We start from the raw sequence: 12,951 nt of genomic DNA, 5'->3' as shown, positions 1-12,951 counted from the left end.
TTTCTCCGCAATTACTTTATCGTCTTTAAGTGCTCCTTTTGTATCTCGATCGTCCGGGGCCCCACTGGTTGTTTAGCAGGCTTCTGATGTACTTAAAAAACATTTCTGTACCAATGAGCATTTCCATGATAGGCAGAAGAGAGATATTCTGTACTTGTCCTTTCCAGTGTTTTCCCCACTCATTGTATGTAAGTGTAATTTTGTTGTTGCTAGGGTAGAGTTTTCGGATGGTTATTTGCTGCTGTTACTGAGAGTGAACATAACACACCGCTGTACTGAAGCAAATTATGTTTTTCCTGAGGCAATGCATATGTTCTGTGGGTATATAAGTGCTTATACAAACTACTATGGAGGCTAGGTTAGTAAAAATATCTAGCTAGTAGTTTCACTCAGTATGCCTCTACTATGTAAGCTTCTGCAATGCATAAACCTATTCTTATTTTATTTTTATTTTACAGTGAATTAGGATCTGGCTTTTGCATTCTAGTTAATTACGTATACTCTCTATGCATGTAGGAATTTGTATTTTTGACTAAGGCCAAGCACTGCTTGACTCTATGGTAGAAAGTGATAGGAAAAAAAAATACCGATTTACCATTTTCTGCAAGCTTATTGTTTTTTCCCCCTGAAGTTTGCTAAGCTTAATTTTATGCTTCTGTACAGGAATAGCTTCTGTACATGAGTAGCTTTTAGAAATAAAATATTTCAAGGCATTAATTTGGTTTCTTTTTTTGTTTCTAGATCTATTGAGGGTTTTGCCTTGATCCACAAAAGTGCAGGATAAGTGTAATACATTTTTGTCAATAATTATAAAGCTTATGGATATTGCATAGATAACGTTTTTTTTATTCTGCTAATTACATCTTTGGGTGCTGCTAATTTCTCATCTATGACTATTAGAACTGGTGCAATCATAATATAGGACAGACTTGGCTTCAAGAATGCACCATTGAGCCAAGCTGGTGTGATTTTAAGACTGATAATTGATATTTATATGACCAGATCACAGAAAGAGAGGGTTTAAAAAAATCCAGTCACCTTAATAATGGCAGTAATGTTTTAGTCTTATAAGCCAGTCTTTATTATCTCAATATGCATTTTTATTCCACAGCTTATGGCTAAAGTATATCAGTTATCATTGTCTTAAGATGTTTTAGAAAAACATCTGAGAAAAGCAGTGTTATTTTAATAGATACTGCCGCAAAATACTACCTAATAATAGTCCTTTCATAGCATTCAGCTGATTTTTCAAAAAAGCTAAAATTTCCAAGATCAAATGCCCTTATTACACAATAATTTTAAAATTGGCTCTATGTAAATGTTGAAATATGGTGCTAAAATAATTAGATTTATAAACTTCAACTAAAATCTTGTGGACTGGTAATGACAAAGTCAAATAATCTTTTCTTGAAAGCATTTAAACATTACTCTAGCAGGCGTGATGGTATGATAACAATGTTTGTTGTTGTTGTGTTTTTTTTTTTTTGTCGGAAACACAGATTTGGGAGCAGCTTCAAAAATGTATGCCATAGGCTGTGAAGGCCTTCATAGTGGAATTGATAAACCTGGTTACCACAGAATGATACCATTCTTAGGCATCTCCTACTAGATGTACACCCCTAACATGGATATATAGATTATTTGCTATTTTAATGTTCTGGAAAAATTACCATATCTTAAAAATCTCATATTTTACATACATTCAAAATAAATCAAATGAAAAAGGATCTATTTGAAAACATCCTCGCTTAAGTCACTAATTTTTCCTTCCTGAACTCATAGGGTCTTTGAAATTGTGAAACATATTTTCTGATTTTAAGCATTATGCACATGTACTGATAATAACACTTCTTGTATGTCATACAACTTGACTTTAAGTTGTTTGTTTTATTTAATGTACATGTTTTAGCCAAATCACTGAACTTGTTGTGTAAGTATTATTATGATAAAATAGTTTAATCTTACATCATCACATTACTGTATGCGCATCTATGTACATCTGTTTGAGTGTAGCAGAACATAATTTAAGATAAACTTCAAGACGTGAATATTTTAAAATAGTGTACCTTGGCCAAAATTTTTAAATATGGTTACCAAATACTAAGCTCCTAAATCCATTTTTAGATACCTAAATAAAGTAGCCTATTTTTCAGAGGTATTGAGCACTGCAGTTCGTACTGAGGTCAAAGTTCCATGGTGTGGAAGTCAGTGGCAGCTGGAAGTGCTCAGTACTTTCAAAATCAAGTCTTCGTATTTGGGCACCTAAATAAAAGTTTTAAGACCCTAATTGTAGGCACCTAGGTTTCAAAATGTTGGCTATTTATATAGCTATTGGTATAATCCATACCATACTACTAAGGTTGTTTAAATATATTAGCCTTGCTGTAGTATATCACTGGTCTACAATTTTTGAGAAGTCATCTGCTTCAGAGATAAAATGTGCTATTTATTATGTATTTTGATGTGCTGAATTTAAATATGACAATTAAAACAACTGACTAGCTACTGTTTCAAAGATATTTAAGTTTTTACATTTTATGTCTATGTATATTGTGTAGATAGTAGAGTTTTAATCATAAATTGTAAACCTAGGTCTTATCATGTGTTTATGGTTGCTTTACATGATAACATTTCACCTGCCCTGTTTATGTAACACTTTAAAAATCAGCAAAAGGGTTATATAAATAAAATTTATTATGAAAGAAAAGGCAAAAAACTATTGTGTACATAGTTTAGTCCTATTCAGTGTCTACTCAGCGCTTCTTGGTTTGTCTCTTGTATTCATTAAATGGAGCATCTCTTGTCACTGTCCAGCAATAGTCTGCAAGCATTAATGGGCTCCATTTGCCCTGATAGCGTTTCTCCATTGTTGCAATGTCCTGGTGAAATCACTCGCCGTGCTCGTCGCTCACTGCTCTGCAGTTCGGTGGAAAAAAATCTAGATGAGAGTGCAAAAAATGTATCTTTAGTGACATGTTGCAACCAAGGCTTTTGTATGCCTTGAGGTGGTTTTCCACCAACAACCTGTAGTTGTCTGCCTTGTTGTTTCCGAGAAAATTTATTGCCACTAACTGGAAGGCTTTCCATGCCGTCTTTTGCTTGCCACGCAGTGCATGGTCAAATGCATCATCTCAAAGAAGTTCACGAATCTGAGGACCATCAAAGACACCTTCCTTTATCTTAGCTTCACTTAACCTTGGAAATTTTCCACGGAGGTACTTGAAAGCTGCTTGTGTTTTGTCAATGGCCTTGACAAAGTTCTTCATCAGACCCAGCTTGATATGTAAGGGTGGTAACAAAATCTTCCTTGATTCAACAAGAGGTGGATGCTGAACACTTTTCCTCCCAGGCTCCAATGTCTGTCGGAGTGGCCAGTCGTTCTTGATGTAGTGGGAATCTCTTGCACGACTATCCCATTCGCAGAGAAAACAGCAGTACTTTGTGTATCCAGTCTGCAGACCAAGCAAGAGAGCAACAACCTTCAAATTGCCACAAAGCTGCCACTGATGTTGGTCATAGTTTATGCACCTGAAAAGTTGTTTCATGTTGTCATAGGTTTCCTTCATATGGACTGCATGACCAACTGGAATTGATGGCAAAACATTGCCATTATGCAGTAAAACAGCTTTAAGACTCGTCTTCGATGAATCAGTGAACAGTCTCCACTCATCTGGATCGTGAACGATGTTGAGGGCTGCCATTACACCATCAATGTTGTTGCAGGCTACAAGATCACCTTCCATGAAGAAGAATGGGACAAGATCCTTTTGACGGTCATGGAACATGGAAACCCTAACATCACCTGCCAGGAGATTCCCCTGCTGTAGTCTGGAGCCCAACAGCTCTGGCTTACTCTTGGGTAGTTCCAAATCCCTGACAAGGTCATTCAGTTCACCTTGCGTTATGAGGTGTGGTTCAGAGGAGGAGGATGGGAGAAAATGTGGGTCCTGTGACATTGATGGTTCAGGACCAGAAGTTTCATCCTCTTCCTCTTCCTCGTCTGACTCAAATGAGAATGATTCTGGTGCATCAGAAACCGGCAGTCCTTCTCCGTGGGGTACTGGGCGTATAGCTGATGGAATATTTGGATAATACACAGTCCACTTTTTCTTCTTTGACACACCTTTCCCAACTGGAGGCACCATGCAGAAGTAACAATTGCTGGTATGATCTGTTGGCTCTCTCCAAATCATTGGCACTGCAAAAGGCATAGATTTCCTTTTCCTGTTCAACCACTGGCGAAGATTTGTTGCACAAGTGTCGCAGCATATGTGTGGGGTCCACCTCTTGTCCTGATCTCCAATTTTGCAGCCAAAATAAAGGTGATAGGCTTTCTTAACCATAGTGGTTATACTGCGCTTTTGTGATGCAAAAGTCACTTCACCACAAACATAGCAGAAGTTATCTGCACTGTTCACACAAGTACGAGGCATCTCTGCTCACTTTGGCTAAACAGAAATGTGTCCCTTTGCAAAATCAAACACTGACAAATAAGAGAGCACGACACTGTATGATTTCTAGAGCTGATATAGAGCAATTTGTTCAGAAGAGTGATGTAAGCTTCGTTATGATTGCATCATCCATGACTTCTAGGAATACCATGATGCAATTCATATCATGTATGACGCAATACCAGCTTCAGATTGCATCATTCATTGTTTTGTCTAAAAAACAAGTACTGTCCAAACCCAGTCATAGATTTATTCATAGATCCAGTCAAAGATGTATTTTAGTCATTTCTGGTTTAAATTGAGATCCCTTCCCTTTAGAACTCACTTATCCTCCGCCATTCCCAAGTCAAGGGTCGTATATACTGACCCAAGAGCATATCTTGAAAACTAGAGCCAATCAACAATTTTAAGCATCATTTTCGTTCTCAGTGACCCAGAATTAGTAAAGTTTGACTACATTTATTTCAGAAGCATTTTGGCTGTAGAGCAGTGTTTTCAGCAGAGGTACTGTGTTGTAATGGAGATTTCATTCTATTCTGCACTTGTGAATCTTTTCTTATTTAGCTTGTTCTTCCCATTGAATAAAAATATATTTATGATAATACTTGCTACTTATACAGTATAATGCTTTCCATGTGAAAGCAGGTAAGATGCTTTTACCTAATTGTGAGGGATGGAAGTATTATAATTAAGTCTATCTGTCCATGTAATTATACAGTCCTCCTCCATCGTATTATTAACCCTATTTTAGAGTTGGGGGGAACTGATTGATTGTCCTGCCTAACATTAAATAATAAGTTAGTGGCAGAGCCAGGGATGGAACCCAGGGGTCCTGATTTCAAGTCTCATGAATTAGCCAGAAGACTATCTTTTCTATATTTTTATCTTTACTGTTCCTTTTCCTCTTTTAGTTCCAATCTCTTCCCCATCCTTTCTCTTTCATCATTTTCTCCTTTGTTCTTCACTTGGTCCTTTCTCCCCCCCGTTTTCCTCCTCAGTTCTTTGCCTCCCCTGCTTTTCTTATAATCTGTCTGGTCCTGTTTCCTTTCCCCCTACTTTGTCCTTTCACTTCCAACATTTCTCCCCTCATCAAGTCCTTTTATTCCTTCCCACACATGTACATTGTTCCTTTCCACGAGAGATGTGCTGATATTGCTCAGAGCCAGGAGGAAGTGCTTGAGTCATTGTGCCATATGAAATTATTCATACAACAGTAGTATTAATAAAAACAAGATTTATTGGAAGTAGAGAAAATATGTAGTAAAACCAAAGAAGCAGTTGGCATAACACCTCATCTGCATGCTTTGCAAAACACAGTGAAGGTAGTTTTCTTTTAGGTTAGTTATAGAGAAAAGAGAACTTACATTTCTTTAAATTGGTCTTCTATGATAGCTCCCTGACTAGCTTGATCTACCCTCTCCCTTCATGATATAGCCGCTCCCTTCTATGTCCAGAGCACCCTTTGTGTTTTCTATACTTACTTATTAAGTTCCTGGCTTGATGCTGGCAGATCAGGTACCAGCTCATGCCAAGGCCCCGGGTCTCAACTAGGACTGTCAAATCATTAAAAAAATTAATTGTGAGATTGAAAAAAAGTCACAATTAATTGCAGTTTTAATTGCACTGTTAAAATAATAGAATACTATTTATTTAAATATTTTTTGTGTTGGGGGGGAAGGAAGTTTGTGTGTTGGAGTGCTGTCTCTAAGCCGAGCACTCAGGAGCCTGAATGCTTTTTTAGCCATCAGCAGCTGTTGTCGGCAGACAGGCTCCCCCTGTTCCCCGACCCTAGCTCAGTGGTGATTGGGTACACTGGTGGGGGGAAGGGAATACCCTGATATCAGCCTTTTTCACCTCCGCTCTGTGCAGCAGACAGGAGGTAGGCTCCCAACCTGGAGCTGCTTGGCTAGGGGCGACTCAATGGGGGCGGGAAAGAGACAGGAGCAGTAGTGGAACAGGGTGGTGGGAGGAAGGACATCCTGCCCTGGAGGCATGTAGCAGTGCCCACCTGTGCATGATGCCCTGGTGTGCGATTAATGCTTGTATAAAAAAAGTGTTAATTTGTTTTGAGTTAATCGCATGTATTAACTGTGATTAATTGACAGCCCCAATTATTATTTTTGATTACAAATATTTGCACTGTAAAAAAGATGTACCCCGTGTTATAAGGGGCTATTAAGTGTCTGCATTGTAATCCTCCATAAGTCATCAAACAGGAAAGAAGCATTAGGTAATGTAAAATACTGGCTTCCTGCACAAGGTATTAGCGCTTGCCCACCAAGAAGGCCCACTGAAATCAAATGAGCCATTGTGAAACATCAAAGAACACAGACTTTAACTACATTCCTTCCTCCCCCATAAAGAGGAGACGTGCATGTGAGTTCATCCCATCATCTTGAACTCTGGGAGGAAGGGAATAAAAATCCCTGACAAGAAGAACTGTATCTCTATGATGCTTGGGCTCTGGGAGGGCAAGATTTCTAAGCATAAGCAAGGGTTCCCCAGCTGCTTAGCCTGGGTTAGCCCTAAAGGATGTATACAGTTTGCTTATTTGAGCAGCTTCTATCACCTTTTGGAACCCAAGACTGTAACTTATTTGTGTGTGTAAATAACTAATTTCTTTTTCTTAGTTAATAAAATGTTAGTTTGTTTATTATAAAATTGGCCACAAGAATTGTCTTTGGTGTAAGATCTAAAGGGCAATTGACCTAGGGTAAGTGACTGGTCCTTCGGGATTGAGAGTAACCTGAGTATTATTGTGATTTTTTGTGTGTGTGTAAGGGACCATCTATTACAAAGGCAAGCTTGCCTAGAAGGCAAGAGAGACCGGAGTACCCAAGGGGAGTGTCTGTGACTCCATGTTTAGGCTGTTATAGTGCCTGAGGAGTTTACACTTGATGTTTGGTTGGTGAAAGCTAAGTATAGAACTTACAAGCAATTTGGGGTTTGTGCCCTGCTTCTTAGTAGTCTGCCCTCGGGTTGGTACTCATGCTCTTCAGCCACTGCAGACAGCTTGACACCCGGATCTAGGTCAACTCCTAGGAGTAGAATTTATTATCATCACACACTGCCTTGCCCCTTTTTGCTGTAAGTAGTCTTTGGAAGATAAATATACAGAATAGATGTTGGTTAAGGCTTTCATTTCCATTCTCCAGGAGATTTATCTAGGGAGGGAAAGAAAGTCCGTTAGTGATGGTGTAGAGAAGTGGTGTCCAACCTTTTTACGCCCAAGATCACCTTTTGAATTTAAGGGCATCCCCGGATCTACCCTGCTCCTTCCCCGAGGCCCTGCCCCGCTCATTCCATCCCCATCCCTCTCCGTTGCTTGCTCTTCCCCACCCTCACTCACTTTCACCAGGCTGGGGTAGGGGGTTGGGGTTCAAGAGGGGATGCAGGCTCTGGGCTGGGGCCAAAGGGGTTGCAGTGTGGGAGGGGGCTCTGGGATGAGTCTGGGGCAAGGAATTGGGCTGTAGGAGGGGGTGAGGAGTGCAAGCTCTGGGAGGGAGTTTGTGTGCAGGAGGGGGCTCCTGGCTGGGGCAGAAGGTTGGGGTGCAGAAGGGGGTACAGGGTGCTGGCTCTAGGTGGGCACTCTGGGCTGGGGAAGAGTGTTGGGGTGCAGGAGGGTGTTTGGGGTACTGGCTCTGGGAGGGGGTTGGGGTGCAGCCTCCCGCCATGCAGCAATTACCTTGGGTGGCTCCCGGTCAGCGGTGCAGCAAGGCTAAGACAGGCTCCCTGCCTGCCCCGACCCCACGCCACTCCCGGAAGGGGCCAACATGCCCCGTGGCCCCTGGGGGGGCACGTGGCTCCGTGCGCTGCCCCTCTCTGCAAGCACTGCCCTCGCAGCTCCCATTGGCCACATCTCCCTATTCCCAGCCAATGGGAGCTCCGGGGGCGGTGCTTGCAGGCAGGAGCAGCGCGTGGACGGCGACCCGTGCCCCGCACCCCCCAGGGCCGCGCTGGCTGCTTTCGGGAACAGCATGGGGCCGGGGCAGGCACCTGCCTTAGCGGCAGCCATGCTGCACCACCAGAGATCGTGATTGACTAGGAGATCCTCTAGGACTGACCAGTCGATCGCGATCAACCGGTTGGTGACCATTGGCATAGAGTCAACTTTCAAATGGTTACCTTCCTGGGTCAAGTAGAGCATTTCACAGATCACTCTGTTTTGCTGTATCCAGTTTGTACAGAAAGATTTCTCTAGGTATACATCCCTCTTACCCATCTTCCTTTGATATGAAATATAAACTGGAAGATTTCAGATCCTCTGTTATACCTCATTTACATGTTCACCATATCATGGGTTAAATTGCCATTTCTGGAGCCTGACCCTGGCAAGGAACACTAGATCAGTGCTTTGGCATTCCAGGGATATGAGTTTTGGGGGATTCTTGCTGCTGTTTTTTTCTGGCTATGTGTCCAAAAAAGTGTTAAAAGAAACACATTGTTTCTGTGAGGTTCTAGTGCACAAAAAAGTGTCCTGTGAGGGTCTGAATCTCAGGAACTCTTTGATCAAACAACCCCAGATTTTCCCTGCATCTGTTACTCTTGGCCTCTCATGTGGCATACCAGTTTTCAAAGCAATTTGCCTAAGCATGTGAGTCTAGAAAAATCAACTTTGAAAAATCAACTTTACATAAGCTCTGCTACAACCTTAACTATTGGCCAAGCATTTGTTATTTTATTATATTTTAAGTCAACTGTCCTAAATTAAAAATTATATGTTTTGTGTTGGTGTCCTTTTAAACAGGAGGAAATGGGAAATAGTAATTAAGCAGAAGAATTTGGTAAAGCATGCATGTTGCAGAACAGAAGATTAGTCAATGTGATAGGTTATGAAATAAGTTTCACATTGGAAAAGGCCTCATGGAAGATTTAAGTTCGGTTGTTAGAACTGTGTGAAAGAAAGTTGTATGGCTACCATGAAAGTTGTCTTACAGGATGATACTGTGACGTCTTGTAGCGTCAATGGGAAAACTTATTATAAAAGTTGACTTTTATTTAAGGACTTAAACTAACATTTGATTAACAAGCTAAATAATGTACAAGTTCCTTGAACAAATGTTCTAATGTTTGAAATTATTTTTCATTTTTTTTGCAGCCTTGCTTTGCATCCTGAACGAGTGTTGGTAGCAACAGGTCAAGTTGGAAAAGAACCATATATCTGTGTTTGGGACTCATACACTGTGCAGACTATATCGATACTGAAAGATGTTCACACACATGGTATAGCTTGCTTGGCATTTGACTTAGATGGGCAGGTATGTAGTCAATATTCTATTTTCAAAATCTGTTTTTAAAAGAGAAACTGTCTAGATCTGTTTAAAAAAAGTCCTCTGATACAACTTTCTTTCAGGAGATAAATTGAATCAAAGGTTTTATTTGTCCAGTTTCAGGAAAGTGATGTTAGTATTTACAGACACTTTTCTTGCCAAATTTAAAAATTTGCAGCTTCAGAAGAGATGTGAATGAAGAGATGAGGGGAGCTTACTGCACTGTAGTAGGGAGATCATCCTGGTACAGGAGAGGGCAAGAAAGAAGACACACATGATGGCAGGCTCTTCCCCAGCTAACAAAATGTTAGCCATCTTGAAAAGAGGATTTAAAAAAAAACACAGGCGTAGGGCCAGATTATATGATCATGGTACTGGCCTTTATTGGAGGCTATAGCAGGGCTTTAGGAGGAGGGTAGCAAATTGCTTCCCTGAATGTCTCAGCATCCTGCATACTCGCTCCTCTGAGCTAGATGGCTCTGCTAATTGATGTGAGGCATATTTTAGTTTATTCTCTCTATTTTTGGGGGTTGCTAGCACTTCAGTCCTAACTGAAATTGTGCCTGGCCTCTGCACAGGATGGGGAGAAGGCTCCTTGTGCTACTCCACTTCCCCGTCCCATTCACCCCTTCTTACAAACCTGTGCAGAGGTCAGGCACAATAATATGTCCTTAGGCTGTGTTCTTCCCTAGCTGACTTTAGTTCCTTCTGTTAGCCAGGGAAGCTAATTTCTGTTACCTACTAGCTCTACTACCTTCCCAGTTAGAAATGTAGTGTTGTAGAGACCAATTATTCTCGTTATCTGAGCAAGTGAAATCAGGAAGGCCAAATCACACTTGGAGTTGCAAGAGATGTTAAGAGTAACAACAAGGTATGTTAGCAACAAGAAGAAAGTCAAGGAAAGTGTGGGCCCCTTACTGAATGAGGGAGGTAACCTAGTGACCGAGGATGTGGAAAAAGCTAATGTACTCAATGATTTTTTTGCCTCTGTCTTCCCGAACAAGGTCAGCTCCCAGACTGCCTCACTGGGCAGCACAGTATGGGGAGAAGGTGACCAGCCCTCTGTGGGGAAAGAATGTGGTTCGGGACTATTTAGAAAAACTGGACGTGCACAAGTCCATGGGGCCCGGTGCTAAAGGAGTTGGCGGATGAGATTGCAGAGACATTGGCCATTATTTTTGAAAACTCGGAGGAGGTCCCGGATGACTGGAAAAAGGCTAATGTAGTGCCCATCTTTAAAAAAGGGAAGAAGGAGGATCCGAGGAACTACAGGCCAGTCAGCCTCACCTCAGTTCCTGGAAAAATCATGGAGCAGGTCCTCAAGGAATCAATTATGAAACACTTAGAGGAGAGGAAAGTGATCAGGAACAGTCAGCATGGATTCACCAAGGGGAAGTCATGCCTGACTAACCTGATTGCCTTCTATGATGAGATAACTGGCTCTGTGGATGAGGGGAAAGCAGTGGATGTGTTATTCCTTGACTTTAGCAAAGCTTTTGATACGGTCTCCCACAGTATTCTTGCCGCCAAGTTAAAGAAGTATGGGCTGGATGAATGGACTGTAAGGTGGATAGAAAGCTGGCTAGATCGTCGGGCTCAGCGGGTAGTGATCAATGGCTCCATGTCTAGTTGGCAGCCGGTTTCAAGTGGAGTGCCCCAAGGGTCGGTCCTGGGGCCGGTTTTGTTTAATATCTTTATTAATGATCTGGAGGATGGTGTGGACTGCACTCTCAGCAAGTTTGCAGATGACACTAAACTGGGAGGCGTGGTAGATACACTAGAGGGTAGGGATTGGATACAGAGGGACCTAGACAAATTAGAGGATTGGGCCCAAAAAAACCTGATGAGGTTCAACAAGGACAAGTGCAGAGTCCTGCACTTAGGACAGAAGAATCCCATGCACTGTTACAGACTAGGGACCGAATGGCTAGGTAGCAGTTCTGCAGAAAAGGACCTGGGGTCACAGTGGACGAGAAGCTGGATATGAGTCAACAGTGTGCTCTTGTTGCCAAGAAGGCTAACGGCATTTGGGGCTGTATAAGTAGGGGCATTGCCAGCAGATCGAGGAACATGATCGTTCCCCTTTATTTGACATTGGTGAGGTCTCATCTGGAGTACTGTGTCCAGTTTTGGGCCCCTCACTACAAGAAGGATGTGGAAAAATTGGAAAGAGTCCAGTGGAGGGCAACAAAAATGATTAGGGGACTGGAGCACATGACTTATGAGGAGAGGCTGAGGGAACTGGGATTGTTTAGTCTCCAGAAGAGAAGAATGAGGGGGGATTTGATAGCTGCTTTCAACTACCTGAGGGGGGGGTTCCAAAGAGGATGGAGCTCGGCTGTTCTCAGTGGTGGCAGATGACAGAACAAGGAGCAATGGTCTCAAGTTGCGGTGGGGGAGGTCTAGGTTGGATATTAGGAAACACTATTTCACTAGGAGGGTGGTGAAGCACTGGAATGCGTTACCTGGGGAGGTGGTGGAGTCTCCTTCCTCGGAGGTTTTTAAGGCCCGGCTTGACAAGGCCCTGGCTGGGATGATTTAGTTGGAAATTGGTCCTGCTTTGAGCAGGAGGTTGGACTAGATGACTTCCTGAGGTCCCTTCCAACCCTGATAGTCTATGATTCTAAGAATTAGGGTAAGAATGCTCCCAAGTGTGAATTTCATTTAAAAAACCTGGAAAAATAAGAGGTAAGCCGTAGAGATCATCAGTGTGATAGGGAATCTTTGGTTTTTAGATTTCTCAGTATGGCTAAACTTTCAGGATGCATTGCTTGCAAGAACAACATTCTTTCACCTACAGTGGGCAAAGAAAACTATGCCTCTACCCCTCAAATGCTGTTCTAGCATCAGTCATTCTTGCCTTCATAACCTCTTAGCTCTACGATCCTAGTCTAGGACTAAAGTTTATCTAAGATTATCTGTTAAAGTCCACTGGAAACTCCCTCTAGTCCAGACTATAGCTGCCTGTCTGGACTTGTTGCCATTTGACTGGTGTGTGAAATTCAAGGTACCGGTTGCCATATATAAAGCCCTAAATGGATCTAAGCCCAGGCTACTTTAAGACTGTTTCATCATCTCCAAACTACCATACATCTACACTCATCAGGGACATAAATAACCTTTTTGTATTTTGGGGGGGGACTAGAATTAAAAAAATAAAATAAAAGCTGTTGAATATCATTTCAATTAGTAGTTTTGCATCATAACTAAATTTCTTTACTTCTATTAAA

General features: G+C 41.8%; 1 protein-coding gene across 1 annotated transcript in view; it reads left to right on the top strand.

Annotated features, from left to right (window-relative positions):
* Positions 1–12,951, top strand: part of EML5 (EMAP like 5) — a 300,424-nt gene that overhangs the window by 35,719 nt on the left and 251,754 nt on the right. Inside the window, exon 2 of the mRNA XM_054025269.1 lies at positions 9,550–9,709. Coding sequence (XP_053881244.1) covers positions 9,550–9,709 — 160 coding nt within the window. The remainder of the gene's footprint in view (positions 1–9,549; positions 9,710–12,951) is intronic.

The sequence above is a fragment of the Malaclemys terrapin genome, chromosome 4 (assembly GCF_027887155.1).
Source record: "Malaclemys terrapin pileata isolate rMalTer1 chromosome 4, rMalTer1.hap1, whole genome shotgun sequence".
In the NCBI taxonomy this organism is placed as follows: Eukaryota; Metazoa; Chordata; order Testudines; family Emydidae; genus Malaclemys; species Malaclemys terrapin.
Note: the sequence above shows the minus strand (reverse complement) of the source record. Positions and strands in the feature narration are given on the sequence as shown.